A 16,503-nucleotide genomic window follows, 5' to 3' on the forward strand; every position below is an offset into this window, starting at 1 on the left:
CCGGAAGTGCCTGTGGCGGAGCTTGCGCGAGGGCCTGGGCGGAGCCTCGCGGCGGCGTGAGCCGAAGGCGCGCGGGTCGGAGTTGGTCGCGCGCTCCTTGCTGTCTGGGTTCGTGTTCGCCTTGCTCGGGACTGAAGTGCTCACGACGGAGGTCTAAGGAGAGAAAACCTGTTCCGGGTGAGCCCAGGCGGTCCGGAAATGCGATGGCCGTGGAGCGGGCACCGGAGACCAGACTGAGGTGGGAGCCACCGCAGGGGGTGCAACCCGCTTATGGGGTGGTCTTCGCCCCGACCTAGTCGAGCCAGCATTTCCAAAATCTCGAGGCCAACCTCGCTTGATAAGACATTTATGTAGTGAGTGAAGATGCCAGAACGTCCCGCACCACGGCAGGGCGGGAAACTGAGGCAGGCACCCGGGCAGGCGCGTCAGCGGAGTGGGAATTCGTTACACATACGTCATACCCATAGAGCGTAGGTCTTTCCCCAACTCATTCCACTCCATTGAGAAGTCAGTCTACAACTATTCCCTCATGCGTGCCTTCCTTCTTCCCTCGCCCCCGGAGGGAATTAGGATTTTTTTTTTCTTAAATAATCTTATCCGTGCTTCTTCTCTTGCACTGATTCAGTCATGATTTTTCGCGCACAGATCCTCGACTTTCTCCTTTTGTTTTCACCTTTGTTCCTGTACCTTTAACCCCGATCGATTGTTAATATTGGCGCTTGGGGGAACAAGGGCGGGTTATTAATACACAAAGTATTATATGCATAGAGCTTGTCACAGTTAATTCACAACTCTTTGACTGGCAGTTTGGAACGTCCTAAAAGAAGTTTGGTGCTTTGGCTTCTATTCTTGGCTTGGCTGTTACTTTGTGACCTTGGTCGAGCTAATCACACAGCCTCTCTAAGCCAGTTTCTGTTGTAGGGAGAATCAGACAAGTGATAATTGGATCCGACTGCTTCTCAGCGTTGTAAGCCTTCGTTCTCTCTAACTCTCCACTAAGCATGGGACAGTCGATCTTCTCTGATGGTTTGAACAAGAGAATAAAACTGTTTAATGTGTTCAGTTTACATGCAGTTCAAACTTGGGCTGTGTTTTGGACAGGTCCAAGGTAATTCTTTGTTCTCTATAAGGTGTGCACCGCACACTAGTGAGTGAGCTTTGGGGGTGCTGTTTCAGTGCCTCTTGGAGTTAAACAAATGGCATGTGGAATTTTTAATCGGAATTTTCCCGTTTTGTTTTCTTTAGATTGCGTTTTAAACCAACCTAGATCCTCCTACTTGAATAAAGAGTTGTAAATGCCAACAGTGAAAATGGCATACTCCATGTCAACACCCTGTCAGCCAACGGCATGACAGCTCAGGAACACACATGGACTTGTTGCACACAGAAATGTGTGCACAGGAAAAGGAAATCTCTAGTTCTTTAGAAGAAAGAAGGCATTCTTCACCAAAATGGGCACGTTGTGTTCAGTTATCAAATTTGAAAATCTTCAAGACTTAAAGAGACTGTGTCACTGGGGTCCCATAATAGCCCTTGGTGTTATAGCAATATGTTCCACAATGGCCATGATCGACTCTGTCTTGTGGTACTGGCCCTTACATACAACTGGAGGAAGTGTGAATTTCATCATGTTGATAAATTGGACTGTCATGATTCTTTATAATTACTTCAATGCCATGTTTGCTGGTCCTGGCTTTGTCCCTCGGGGATGGAAACCGGTAAGAAAAAGATCCGTTTTGACAATGATCATTGCATAAATTTTATGTTTAGTTTGCCATGATAATTACATTTCAGTTTTGCCTTATCAACCTTTGTCCTAGGACACACTGGGTACTACTCCCGTCACTGATGACCTCTTATGCTTGGAACTTATGTCTATTTGAAAATATTGATCGACATTAGCTATTTCCAAAGCAATTGAAATAGAGAGAGAGAATGAGTGTGGGAGCTCATGCCTTAACCCCAGCACCAGGCAGGCAAAGGCTTGCCATCCCATGAGCTGGGCCCACCTAGGCGGGATAGCAAATTTCCAGAGAAGTCAGGGAAGATGGCGCTTCAGGCTGAGAACATACAGGAACTGTGTGGTGAAGACAAGATAAAGGTAAAGCAAAGGCAGCCAGCTCAGAGTGCATGGGGAGCTGCCTGCACCACAAGGGATGTCTAGACGGTTTACGTAGAGCTCCGGCAGAGAGCTATAGAGAAACATTATTTTGATAATGCACAGATTTAGATGAGAGAAAACAACCAGTTAGGGAGTACTGAAATGACACCAAGGAGGAAAGGTGACAAGGGAAATATGAAGGAGGGAGGGGCGCAGTTCAGAAAGTACCAACTCATACTTTACTCTGAAATACTAGTTAAGTTACTCCAAACAACTCCCACTAAGATTTGGAGGACTTGAGTCTCTTTAAGTAGAACCAGCTGACTCTGGGTTTGGGTTGAGCATTGAGAAAAGAAAAGAAAAATGGCCTCTGAGAAATCTGGAGAATGAAGCTTTTCTAAAAGGCATCAAAAATGTAAGTTAATGACCCCCTTCCCCCATCATCTGTAGAAGAAATTTAAAGCACTATAGGAACCTTCATTTATAAACCCTAACTTACTATGTAGTATCAAGTAACTCGCATTCTTTTTATTTCTATTAAGGAAAATTCTCAGGATAGCATGTATCTCCAGTATTGCAAAGTCTGCCTAGCATACAAGGCACCACGCTCTCATCATTGCAGGAAGTGTAACAGGTGCGTGACTTGTGTTTCCTGGGGGCTGAGCCACACGGTTTCTGCTCTGACGGTGGAAACCATTTCTATTCACGGCAGCGTCCCAGTTTGCGTTTCTGTTGCTGTGAGGAAACACTGAGCACAAGCAGTTTGGGGAGGGAAAGGTGTGTTTGTGTTACAGCTTCTAGTCCAGTTTCAAGGGAAGCCGAAGCAGAAGCCTGAGCCAGGGACTGAGGACTGCTGCCCAGTGGCTGGCTCCCCCAGGCTAGCCCAGCTACTGTGTTTTAGACAGCCCAGGGCCCCCTACGTACAGCTGGCTCTGCTCTCCGTGGGCTAGGCCCCTTCCATGTCAGTTAGCAACCAAGAAATGATGCATAGATAACTCCCACAGTCTAGTCTGATGGAGGAATTCCTCACTGAGAACCGCTCTTCCAGGTATGTGTAGGTCTGGGCCAAGCTAACAAACTACCCAGCATAGTAAGGCACTCACTTTGTCAAAGATGTTATTGAAATACTTGTGTCTGTAAGGTTAGTTTACAGTTAAGTATCAGCACAGATAATTTCATTATTTTTTTATAAGGAAACATTTGTGTGGAAAGATAGATATAACTTCACTTCTATAAGAGCAAATCAAAAGTTGTCTTTTTAGTTTCAGGGTGAGTTGCACTCACTGACTGCCATGCTGATTGGCTTCAGAACTACCCTGGGTTTTCTCAGGTTCATTCATACGTGTTATCAAAATCTCAATGAGAAGAGAACTGAATCACTATAAAAAATGCAGAATATGCCAGGACCTGGCAGTCAGCAGCTCTGTTGATTAATCTGAAGTGTAGGAAATGGTCAGATAAAACTGAAATCTGGCTTGTTGCTCAGGAGTTTTCCTTTGGCAAAGAGACAGAGCAGAAGCACTGCTGGGCTGCTTCCCTTACCTTCTTCCATGCTGAGGAGGGTTTGGCCAGCAGCGCCGTTTTTAGCACATACTGTGAGAGAGAAAGGAGACTGCAGCTGTGCTGGAGAGCTTTAGAGTCATTCTCTGGAATCACGTATGGACTGTACGTCAGTCTTGGCGTTTCTAAGCTGAGGGAGAGTGACTGCCGAGCCTCCTCATTTGTACTGAGGCGCTTGAGGAGCCACATGACTTCTCTAAACAAATTTTCTTTGCACCAGACATGTTTGCTTTAGCACCTCTTGTAATGTCTGCTTGCCCTTGTGTTATGTAGAATTTTAAAGAAGTCGCCATTGATAACTGAGTCATAATGACTTACCACTTTATGAGAATTAACTCTCCTGGGACCCCGCACGTACTGGATTCCTGTTTGTTTGATCTTTGAAAACTAGACCCAATGTGGACAGGATTTTCTGCTTTATGCTTCCTACATTTTTTTTTAGATGTGTAATGAAGATGGACCACCACTGTCCCTGGATCAACAACTGCTGTGGTCACCAGAACCATGCTTCCTTCACGCTGTTCCTCCTGCTAGCCCCGCTGGGCTGCATCCACGCTGCTTTCATTTTTGTGATGACTATGTACACACAGCTTTATAATCGGGTGGGTGAACACCGTGATGCACTACCATTCCTGTCAGATCAGTGATGTTATCAATGCCATTGAAGAGGTCCCTTTTGGAAATAATACTGTTTGTGATTTAGCTAGTACAACAGCTTTGCTTGATGTCTCTATCAGTTCCTCCTTAAAAAAAAGAACAAAAACAAAAAACAAAAAAACTTCTTACTCCTGAAAATGAGGAAAGACTATTTTATTCTGGAAACCTTTTATGCAACAATTGAAGTTTATCTTATTTTTGCCCTTATCCATGGTTTATTACATTTCTAACTTAGTGGCTGTGGTGGGTGTAGTGAATGGAAAGAGCTAGAAGAAAGACACTGGTCCTTTCCTTTCCCTTCTCTTCAGTTTCTGTAGCAGAGCAGGATTCCTTTGTTCATTTGCTCCATGGAACAAGCACACTCTGAAAATAAAACACATTAGACCAGAAACAGTTTGAGTTGGGTTTTGGACACTTAACTATGAGATAGATAGAGTTCAGAGGACAGACAGATAAAAAGTCCCTAAATAGGCCTAGAAGTAAAAGAAAGACATGGGCCCAATCGGTGTACAACAAACTGAAGAGTACATGTCCTTCATGGAGGAGTCAGTGTGTTTTTAGTCAATTTGTAGTTTGCAGTCAATCCTAGCCCAGCAGTGCTAATCTTCCACCAATGTTTAGGAATCTGATTTTTTATATGAGCTCTCAAGACTTTTAAATGTAACAACTAACTTATATGATGTGGTGACCCTCAACCATAATTATTTTGTTGCCATTTCATAAACTATAATTTTGCCACTTTTACAAGTTGTAATGTAAGATATCTGATACGTGATCCCCAAAGGGGTAGAGAAGCGCTGTTGGAACATTGTGCAGGCCAGGCGCTACACATGTGAGGATTATTTATGCAGATTTTACCAGCTCCTGACCACTGGTTATGGAACATGCTATATGGAAGAACACTGCATTTAGGAAAGCGTGGAGTTGATGAAGACATAGTGTTCCCTTGTTCCTTGTAACTCTTCATACTTGTGGGTCAAACTGACTCTTCTGAAGAAGCAAACAAAAACTAACATTGAAGAGTAACTAATGATGGAGCTGTGGATGCATGGAGCTCGGTGGTAGAGCTCTTGCCCAGTGTGTGTGAGGCCTTGGGTTTGATTTCTTGCACTTAAAAACAAAAAGACACTGTACATGTCCTTAGGAGCCAGGTGTTATCAGAAATGCTGTTTGCTGCAATTGCCTTGGCAATATGTCATTCTTGTTATCTTTTTGGTCATGTTAGGGTTTTATAGTTGATGTTACTTTTTCCATGAATAGTGTACCTGTGTACATTGCCTGTTCACATGTGTGTGTGCATGCCCGTTCACATGCGTGGGTGCATGCCTGTTCACATGTGTGGGTGCATGGATGTGGATGTTCAAGGCAGATGTTGAGAGTCTTTCTTGATGCCTCTCCACTCTTCCTTTTTTTTTTCTACTTATTTATTTTGGTTTTTCAAGACAAGGTTTCTCTGTGTGGCACTGTCAGGAGTCTTTCTTGATGCCTCTCTACCTTTTTTTCTTATTTATTTAGTTGGTTGGTTGGTTGGTTGGTTTTTTTGAGACAGGGTTTCTCTGTGTAGCCTTGGCTGTCCTGGACTCTGTAGACCAGGCTGGCCTCGAACTCAAGTGCCTGCCTCTGCCTCTCAAGTGCTGGGATTAAAGGTGTGCACCACCGTGCCCAGCACCACTTTTTTCATTGAGGGAGGATCTCTCAGTGAAACTTAGGGGTTAAGATTAAAGCGTAGCTAGCCTGCTTTCTCTAGGAATGCCCTGAGTTGGCCTTCCAAACACTGGAAGGAGGGGCCATCATCCTGTGGAACAGGGGATCTAGACTCAGTCTTCATACCTGCGCAGCAAGCACTTACCCACTGAGCCGTCTCCCTAGTTCTGGTTGTGTTGTTGTCAATCACTCTCTTCAGCAAGCATCTCACGTATACACGATATCATTTACAGCTCTCCTTTGGGTGGAACACAGTCAGAATTGACATGACCGCAGCCCGGAGAGCTCCTCTTCCAGCTGTTCCCTTCGGACTGGCTGCATTTGCTGCCACCCTGTTTGCCTTGGGGCTTGCTTTGGGGACAGCCATAGCTGTTGGCATGCTGTTTTTCATACAGGTAAAGTTCTCACTGAAGGGTCTGAAAGTTGCCATGTTATTGGGGATGATTACCACAAGAAAGAGGTAAATGTGCATGTAGAGTCAGTGTGTGGGAGAAACTACTCTTGCTCATTTGTAGGCAGTGAGTTAGTCACCATGCCAGAGTACCTAGCCTCGGATTTGTGAGCTGTGAAAGTGCACACTGGTACAAAAGCTGCTCTTACCTCAGTCACTCAGGATCTTCAAATCACTCCAAAACAGTACAGCACAAGAGTGTTGTCTTCTCTTCCTTACAAATAAGAGTGACTTTTTAAAGGGCTAATTGACCTTTTCCTGTGCTTAGGTAACATAAATATTCATGAAAATGAAGAGGCTCCTGAGAGAATGCCGAGACTGGATTTCCCCCCTAATGCTTATAACCAAGAATCCTAATAAAAATAAATTGGGATTTTGGTGTAAAATCTTTATACATGGACTTAGTCATGGCAAGGAAGCTAGGGTAGGCATAACCTGTGTTAGCTACTTTTATGTCACTGGTACAGAGACTTGACATAACTCAAGGCAGGAGGGATTATTTGGACTCACTGTTCAGAAATCCAAGCCACTGTCCTTGGCTTTGAAAGTTGGTTCTAGCCCACTGTGAGGGAGACCATCATAGCAAGGAGCATGTAGAGGAAGAAGCTGTTCACAAAATGGGGGACAGGAAGTGAAGTGAGGTGTGGGGAGGAGAGGACACCTGCAGTGACCATCTTCTAGCTAGGTCACAACTAGTTTCCAGTACCTCCTAAAGCAGGCTGTCACCTGGGACCAAGTGTTCCAGGTGAGCCTGTGAAGGGCACTTCCTGTTCAAACTGTAACATGAGAAAAACTTTAGGTTGATGTAAATGAGACACTGTTACGTTGTGGATAGATTAATCATAAATTTAAAGTTAATTTAAAATATTAATGATAGAGTTGGAAAGTTAATGAGTGGGGAAAATCACGTCTGTGCAACTGAGTGGACCTGAGTTAGGAGCTTGCAACCCATGTAAAAGAAAGCTGTGTGTGGCTGTGCGCCTGGGACCCCAGCACTAGTGGCAAGTGGGACAGACAGGAGGGTGACTTGGTAGCTACCAGCCTAGCTGAAAAATGTTGAGCTTCAAGTTGGTGACGTAGATGTCATGTCTCCAGGGAATAAGGCAGGAAGCAGCAGGAAGCCACCAACATTTTCCTCTGACCTCCACACAGTGCACACCCTCCATATACACACACACACGTGTGTGTGTGTGTGTGTGTGTGTGTGTACACATAGACTGTGAGCGCACATACAAACATAATGGCAGTAAATTTTAATAGCAAGTACATTTAAGTACTGATTAAGGTATTTATATTAATGTCTCATTAATACCCTGAAAATCTTGGTACTTAAGGAACGAATACTAATCAGTCTCAGCTTCAGCTTTGCTTTGGATGGCCAGGCTGAATTTGACATGAAGATGCATCAGAGTGGTGCACTAGTTGAGAAGCACTCAGGGATCAGGAGGTCTGCATACCAGCTGCGGCTAACTCTGCCATCTCTCGGAATCATTAGGATGATAATGATCTGAAGTTAACCAAAGTAGCACTGTTAAGTTTCACTCTCATTACATTTCCAGATAAAAATTATTCTCAGAAACAAAACTTCTATTGAATCATGGATTGAAGAGAAGGTAAATGTTAATAATTGTTTCTTCTGTCTAAAGTACTGATTAATTTACTGAGTACTGGAACGTGAAAACTTGTGTCATTGCCACGCCACAGGAAGGGTGAGCCAAAAAAGCACCAAAATCATATGAGACATTAACTGGGCTGTAACGTTAGCCTGTCCAACCCCTTCTGATGTCCTCACAGAGACTGACACATCTGCAAACAGTGGTCGTGTCACTGCCTTCAGGTTCCTGACAGTTTCACCCACCACCATCGTAAGAAGTTTGTTCATCCTGAGCCCTGATGTGTGCAGTGTCAGTTCAGCCTGCAGCGCTGTGCATCGAGCCTAGTCACGATGCCCGGATCTTTCTCCAGGTCCTGCTCCTGCCCGCTGCCCATCTCAGTCTCAGAGCTTGTGCCTAAAATACTCTTCCCTCTTTTTTTTTTGCCTGATTTTTCTGCCCTTCAAGTTACAGTTTAGGTATAATTTCTTCCATGGAACTTTCTTTCACTCGAAGCTGGCTGAGTACTCTCTGCTGCCTTTTTCATGAGATTGCCATGTGTCTGTGTTTCCTTTAGTGCACACTACTGACAGAGCTTCTACTTCATCGAGTGCTTCTCATAGGCAAAGACAAAGCTTCATTATTTTGTAAGCTACTGCCATCCTCACTTTTCTTTCTGGTAAAGGAGCTTATATTTTGGTTTTTGACATTCAGTCTATTTTGAAGAGTCTGATATTGTCATGTGGCAAGTACACACTTTAGCACCGAGCTGTACTGCAAACACCTGCAGCTTTCAGTTATAAAAAGAGGGAAAGGAATTACCCTCTGTTATTCAGGTGAAGGTAGATTTAAAGAATTCGGTAAGCTCATATCATAGTTTGACAATATTTCAGTAAAGAGCTAACACCCATATTACTTTATAAGTAACTACAAGAAGCTTTTGCATAAAATACTTCATATTTCTGGTAAGCATAATAAATGGAAGGGTGTTTATTTTGTTTTGCTAAGATCATGGCCATATATAAAACCATGTCATTCAAGAAATTATTAAAACTGGTACTTTATGACAGACAAGACTTCAAATAGTGATACAACATTTATCAAAAATGTGTAAGATTTCAATATTGAATATGTTTGCAGGTTTACACTTGTTTTTGAATTAGGTAATGCATGCTTTTACCACTAGGTGGCGGTAGAATTTAACAAATTCAAAGCTAGTTAATTGCAAGAGAAAGCTAATCATTTAAATCATTTAAGCTGTGTTATCAGAATATGCATGTGTAAATGAAGATAACGTTTATGCATATTTAAAGATATAAAAACATGAAATCTTCAAAAACTTTGCAAAATGTTTTTTGTCAAATAGTGCTCCCTATTAACCCTTTCTGGCCATTGGCTAACCATCACTCCTACTTTCTCCTGAGTCTTATTAACAGCATCACTTCTTTTTAGCTGTATCCTCTTACGCTGATAAGGAACCTTAAGCATTGAGGGTCTTCTGCACAGGGGCAATTAGCTAATTCTTTTATAAACCTTTTGAATGCTTGTTCCTAAGATAAACCCTGTCAGGTGCTTTCTGGGCAGCACAAACAAGGTTGGTATTCTCACTTAAATCCTCTCTACCTTGTGATAAAATTATATTCTCTGACAACACTGCAAATATTCCAGCAATAAGGAAGGATTTTTATGAGTAAGCAAATTTCACAAGTTAGTATTCTCAGGAACATGCTAGCAAAAGCCACTGCGGATAGACGCAACTGCCATTTTACTCCTTTGTTTTCCACAGGCTAAAGATCGAATTCAGTATTACCAGCTGGATGAAGTCTTCATTTTTCCCTATGATATGGGAAGCAAATGGAAGAACTTTAAACAAGTGTTTACATGGTCGGGAGTCCCTGAAGGGGACGGACTGGAGTGGCCAGTACGAGAGGACTGTCACCCGTACAGTTTAACTGTGAGTAGCTGTGCTCAAGAGGCCTTCCTTAACCCCTGTGGTTACTGTGTCACTCCCTCAGCTTCCTGAGGCCGTAGTCACACAAGAGGGCATGTGCTTTCAGTGGGTCAGAGTGAGTCTAAAAGCTATGGAGAGTCTTAGCGTCGTGACCCTCCTTTATCCAGCTGTCTCCTGAACAGTCCAGACTAGTTGAATTCCAAACATGTCTGATTTTTTAACTCTGCTTCATAAAATCTGGGTTTTAATGACCTTCTGTCCTGCATTGCCACGTGAACGCTTCTTTTACCCGCAGCATTCAACTCTGCCCCTCAGTTATTCTTTAAGGTGGGGTCCAGTGCCATCTCTCCTAGCAGTCTAGCTTACCCAGGCCTAGTTCCATCCCCATGGGACACTAGTCACACGACAGAGTCTTGTAGCTTATGAAATCTCCTCATTTCATTTGTTTCTTTATCTTTAACTTGATTCTAGGATTAAGACCATATTTCCCTGGTGGTGTCTAATCTAGTTCTAATTTAGTAGTTGCAGACTAAAGAGGGAAAGTAAGAATTCTTTAGTTGAGACTCATTAATAATGAATTTTCTAGTTTATTCTTTAAAAAGTCACAGAGGCTCAGCCTAGCAGCTGTGAGGGAACAGGGACTAGACTCCCTGACCCCGGTGCCATGTGAGCACTCCAGGAGTGCATGGAGGCGAAGACTTCGGGGAGCAGATTCTGAGAAGGCTCTACAAATAGGAAATGCCAGAAGCCGGGGTGGGGTGCCTGAGATGCCCAGTGGAAGGGGAGCAGCTACCAACACTGAGACTTAACCTCTCTCCCTCCATGTCTTCCAAACAGATAGAGCAGTTGAAACAAAAAGCCGACAAGAGAGTCAGAAGTGTAAGTAGCCGGTTCGCATGCTGCCACTGATCCCCGTTTTCTCCAGTCAGGCACTGTTTTTGTGTAGCTTAAAACAGGTGGCTTTTATTAAGTAATATTTAGAGGACTCTCCTACCATGTGGGTTCCATGGATCAATATTTCCCTATATTTGTTGAAATACGATACAGTTTACCTTTTTTGAGACTGTCTGACCATGTATCTCTGACCAGCCTCCAACTCAGATATCCACCTTCCTCTGTTTCTGGGGGGTGGGATCAAAGACATGTGACACCACCCAGCTGACTCTGCTGACTTTGGTTTTCTTTGAAAAACTTTATTTTAGCTGGAGGTTTCCAAGACGTTTAGTCAACATATATTACCTACCTGGAAAAATACCTTTAGTACAGCTAATGGAACTACTTGTACAACTGTACTGTCAGGTGGCGATGATGCCACCTGTGGCCGAAGGAAGTCCAAATAAATACAATAAAAATTAAATTACTGTTTGTACTGGCCACACTGTAAGCACTCTATAGCTTCAAGTGTCCAGTTAGCGCCCATTCACAGCCATGAACAGGGACATGCAGACACTGCTGTCATTACAGAGAGCTCTCCTTCACACAGAGAGCATATCCATAGCAGATGTATGCTTGAAAGGACGCATCAGAAAAGCCTGAGACCAGGAAACACCCGCCTGCCCAGAAAACAGAAATTGGCGGGAATGGGTTCTGTGGCTGTGTAGCTTGGATCTGACCTTAGAGCTCAGTGATGGCTAATAACGAGCTTGTTCTTCTGACCGCTGACGGCAGGTCCGCTATAGAGTCACAGAGGATTACAGCGGTGCGTGCTGCCCTGTGAACAGAGGAGTCAGAACCTTCTTCACCAGCCCCTGCACAGAGGAGCCTCGGATACAGCTGCAGAAAGGGGAACTTGTGTTAGCCACGAGAGGGCTACGGTAAGAGATGGAAATATTGAGTTTATTCAATAGGAAGAATGGTATTTATTTCAAAAATGTTTAATGTAATCTTTTAAATATTTCAGATACTGGTTGTATGGAGACAAAATTCTTGATGATTCCTTCATGGAAGGTATGGAAATGGACAGGTGTGTTTAAAGTATGTGGATGTTAGCAATGATTCCAAGCTCATAAGAGTGAATTATGCTTAGTCACATGTAAACCGTGTCAGGAAACTGTAGACATACAAGGGTGCTTCTTACGCATTTCTCTGCAGCACTTAAATTGATCAGGTATTACTAATAATAGCTATAATCTAAGTCCTTCCCTTGTCTGTGTGGCAGATGCTTATAAAGTTCCCAGTAGGTACCTGAAGGTGATATATGGTGCTTAGAAGCCACCTGGACACAACCCCATGAAAGATAAGCATCCATATAAAAACCTTAGACCCTAATCCTAGAAGAGGAACAGCAGAGAAGGAGTAAGCCTAGCTGCAGGCCAGTACCTGGTTGCATTGTACCGCTTATGCTGGGCCGGACCAGCAGCTTCCATGGAGGTGTTGTCCTCTCCTGGACATGGGTGCTACAAGAGGAATGAGCTGGAGGGAGCCTGTCCAGCCTGTGAACGTGGAGCTAGGGTCTGTGGAGAGATATGTGGAGATAGAGGTCTGGCACACAACCTTGAAGCTGCAATTCCTCGTGGGCACCCAGAGTTAATGAGAAGCCAGCTCTGCCACTGTGCTGCCTTCTGGCAGGCTTGTTGAGAACAAGAACTCCACACTTGCTTAGAACCTCATCACACAAGGGCTTGCACATGTGAAGAACAAATTCCAAAACCCAGAGTTCTAATTGATGGGGGGAAGGAAGGGGAGTGGTCTCAGACCTGGGAATCCCACCCAGAAGTGAGCTTTCCCACAGACATGCTTCTCGTCAGCAAGAGAACACTGAATTGGCTTAAATTTGAGACTAACAGCCCTACCTCCAGACTGCTATTAAAGGCAGCTAGGAGGAACTGTTTGGCTGAGGCTGTAATACCTTTTGCATGGTACTTACTTTCACTATTTTCTGTTTAGTTTTATTTCTCTTCTGTGTTTGATTGTCGGGTTGTGTCTGTCAGCTGTGTCTTGCCTTACAGAATTTTATGATGCTTTTTCTCTGTGTACCTACTCCTCAGGGTCCTGCTCTTTCTCATACCTCTAAAGCAAGCGCTTTGCATCTCGTTCCTATTTTACGCATTCTCTCACTCCCTGCCCATCCCTCCCAATGACTTACTGGCACTCTTAACTAAAACTAAGGTTAACAGTTTCCCCGACTTGGGCCCCACTGGGGACATAGTGGAAGTCTATGTGCGCCTTCCCAGTGCAGAGCATGCCAGCACTGCCATCTCTCCATCCGATAGTCAAGTGAAGACTCTAATCAGGAAAACTCACATAAAACAGAACTAATGAAGGGGACAAAGGAGAAAGCAATGCCAGAGGGTAGGTATATTAGTCCAACAGATACACAAAACACAAAAATATTAAAATATTAGACAACAGCCTCTTGGACACCTGCCTAAGCTCACAACTTCTCAATACCAGAAACCAAAGCTAAGGAGATAGCTGAAATGGTGGAGAATGATTTCAGCGTCTAGCTTTCCCAAAGGGTCCCTGACTGTCGACTCAAGAGCAGGTGAAAGCAGTAAAGAAACCAATCAAGAACCTAAAGGAGACCATTACAAAAGAGATAGGCATTTCTGTGAGAAATTTAAAAGTACAGGAAAAATTCAGTAAATAAGACACTGACAAGAAACAAACAGAAATGGTAAAACATTCAAACTTATAAAAAAAAAAAACAAAACAGCAAGATGAAAAGTCTGGGACACATTGAAGAAACTAAACCTAAGAATCACAGGCTAGAAGAAGTAGATAGTCTGATTTCATAGGCAGCTTAGCCATTGGAATTTGCAAGTTTCACAAACCAAGAGAAAGAAATGGACACCAAACACAAGATGCATGTAGGACCCTAAGTAGTCATGGCCGGAGAAGAACTCAGTCAAGTTGTCTAAATGCGAAACAAAGCAAAGAGCTGCAAGGGGAAAAACAAAGCAAACCTGTCAGAATAGCATCAGTAGTCAGAGGCAAGAGCATTTGAATGGCATATTCCAAGCCCAGAAAGTAGCTGTCTACAAGGAATGCAATGCTGAAGACAGATCCGGTGACGATGTGGAGACTGGGAGCCCTTGTTTACTGCTGTTGGAGAGTAGACTGCTACAGCTACCTGGAAGTCAGTATAGAGGTTTCTCCAAAAACTAAAGATAAATGTACTATATTACTCAGGTTGTACCAGTCAGGGTCTTACCACATAGACATGCGCACACAATAATTTATTGCTGAATTATTCACAGTAACTAAGGAACAAACCAGCCTAGATTCCCACTGACAGATGAATGGGTAGAGAAAATGTAGCACATGCACACTGGACTTCTATTCCTCTGTAAAGAAGTGTGAAATGCTGTTCTCAAGAGAATGATGCAACTGAAACTGTTATGTGACTTAGACAAATAACTACAACTTTTTTGCATATGAGTATTCTGAGAGTGAGGTGGGGTGTGTTTAAGCTAAGAGGGAGAAACAAGCTTTTTAAGAGAGGTGATTGGATACAGACGTGTATGACATGAAAACAAAGGGGTTATTAGGAAGGCATTAATAGGGAATATTAGAAGATGAGGGAGGAGTGGAAGAAAACCATTAAGATTGAAGTCTATAAAGTTGTTATGAAGAAACTCATTACTTTGTATGCTAATCTTAAAAATAAATCCTGATAGCTGTCTTAGGTAGCACTGCCCTTTAGTTATCAGTGAGAACTGAAGCAAAGAGATGCTAAGCAAAAGTTGCTTGCTCACAGCCCACGCTGTAAATAGGAAGAGACTGACTCAGACCTGAGGAATCAGGCTCCAGTTACCTCTGTGTCATAGTCACATTCCCCTTTAAAGGAACATTACTTTTAAAGCTATGGTTGAAATTTGATTGTTTTTTTTTTTTTACAAGTATTCCTTTTTAAAGTAAAGATCAACCCAGGATGTTCTTAAAGGGAAAAAAATACTTTGGATTGCTCATAATAAGTTAATCCCACATGACAGCTTAGATGATTCTGGTATAGAAATTCATATGCTGAGAGCATATGGCTGTAATCCCAGTATTCAGGAGGATCATAGGTTCAAGTCTAGCCTGAACTACATATCAAAACTCTCTCCCAAAAAAGGAAAAAAGAAAAAGACTTAAGGAAATGCACAGAGGCTTTGGGAATGTCATCCTTAGACCATACTGAAATGGTATGCCCTAACAACCACCCAAGTATTATGTAACCCCAGCTGCGGTTGCACGTTGTCTAACCCACACTAGCTCCTTTCCCAGTTGATGGAACTGCACGAGTATCTACTTCCTAGCTTGGTAGAAGCATTTGGAAACGAACCTCTCTCCTGACCTGTGTCTGAGAACTGTTAAGTGGAGAACAACGAGGAGTCTAGCTAAGCTTCCCTTCATTTGAAGCAATACAACTTGCTCCCGTAATGTCACCTAGTCCTGCCTGCCTGCTTCACTGTAGCATCACTTTCTCCCTCAGGTACTTCAAGAATAAGAGGGTGGTTTCCTAGAAACTGTGTGGAAAAGTGTCCCTGTGATGGCCAGTCAGACCCAGCCCCAGAGAGTGAGAAGAAGACCAGATAGCCACTGTTAAAGTGAGATCATTGTCTTCATTACTTGAAAACTGACACACATTACCTAAGAATTATGCAATGAGCTACTCTGCTTAAGGTATTCTTTTCCTCAATGATGCCCTAGTGCCATGATTTAAATATTTTTATTACCATTTTGAAACAGAAGCCATTCTGCATATGCCTTTGAATTCCTGCTGTCTTTCCATTTCCTCCTGCTGAAGGAAAACTTTCAGCCACGAGAGCAGATTGCACTTTCTGTGGGGTTCTGCGTGCTGCATACCTGACTTCACCTGCAGGTCTAGTTCCCACCCCACCCCTCCACCCCCAGCCAGGAGCATCTGCATGTGGTTATTCTGTTTCTTCCTCAGTTGACATTACTTTCGTAATATTCTAGAGACTATAAACTTGTCAGATTCAATATAAACTCAAATTTTGTTACTTTTAATAATGCAGATTTTGTCAAATCCAATAAAGGTCAATGGTTGTTCTGTAAAAATTATAGTTTTCACCTGAATATATTTTGGATTTTTTGTTTGTTTGTTTTGTTTTCCTCCATAAATAGGTTTGTCTTATGTCCATATGCAAACACTGCCCTGCTACCATGTGCAGACTTGGCATCTTGAATCATGAGTTTTAAGATATGGCATATTCATTTCAAAGCATGTATGAGCCCCTTATTGGTAGATCAACTTTACAGCTTTATATCTAGTGAACACTACTAGACACTGCTTGAGTCTACTGTAATATCAAAACCTGAAGCTTATGGAAGGATCTAAGCTTAAAGGTGCACTTGTCAGAACAGGTAAGTAGAGCTACAGGAGAAAGTCTGCTTCGCTGGACTTGAGTAAACTGATTGAGCATTCCTTAATTCTTGCATTCAAGGAACTTGAGGCTTCTGGAGCCTCCAGGCCTGCATTAAATAAGAGTGGGCACTTGGGGACTCAACAATGAAGCAAGCATGGTCTTTAGCCTGTTGC

At 43.1% G+C, this 16,503-nt stretch overlaps 1 protein-coding gene across 3 annotated transcripts; it reads left to right on the forward strand.

Annotated features, from left to right (window-relative positions):
- The first annotated feature begins 37 nt into the window (after window positions 1-37).
- ZDHHC6 (zDHHC palmitoyltransferase 6) lies at window positions 38-16,027 on the forward strand. Of its 3 annotated transcripts, none has more exons than XM_084757776.1 (11): window positions 38-177; window positions 1,246-1,718; window positions 2,644-2,735; window positions 4,104-4,263; window positions 6,256-6,417; window positions 8,033-8,086; window positions 9,852-10,019; window positions 10,854-10,895; window positions 11,685-11,830; window positions 11,917-11,963; window positions 15,433-16,027. In XM_084757776.1, exons 2-11 carry the CDS (start codon window positions 1,452-1,454, stop codon window positions 15,534-15,536), a joined length of 1,242 nt encoding a protein of 413 aa, XP_084613902.1. In that variant the 5' UTR covers window positions 38-177; window positions 1,246-1,451; the 3' UTR covers window positions 15,537-16,027. The 3 variants fall into 3 exon arrangements, with proteins under 3 accessions (XP_084613902.1, XP_084613903.1, XP_084613901.1); XM_084757777.1 differs by having other exon boundaries at window positions 50-238; window positions 11,917-11,979; XM_084757775.1 differs by having other exon boundaries at window positions 52-238.
- Window positions 16,028-16,503: the final 476 nt, after the last annotated feature.

The sequence above is a fragment of the Acomys minous genome, assembly GCF_964271855.1.
Source record: "Acomys minous genome assembly, chromosome: 2".
NCBI classification, from domain to species: Eukaryota; Metazoa; Chordata; class Mammalia; order Rodentia; family Muridae; genus Acomys; species Acomys minous.

Excerpts from the sequence above, each read along its gene's own strand:
- ZDHHC6 (XM_084757776.1), top strand. The coding sequence starts at position 1,452 with ATGGGCACGTTGTGTTCAGTTATCAAATTTGAAAATCTTCAAGACTTA. Across the intron at positions 4,264-6,255 it reads ACACACAGCTTTATAATCGG|CTCTCCTTTGGGTGGAACAC; the intron begins GTGGGTGAACAC and ends TATCATTTACAG. Across the intron at positions 11,964-15,432 it reads TGATGATTCCTTCATGGAAG|GTACTTCAAGAATAAGAGGG; the intron begins GTATGGAAATGG and ends TTTCTCCCTCAG.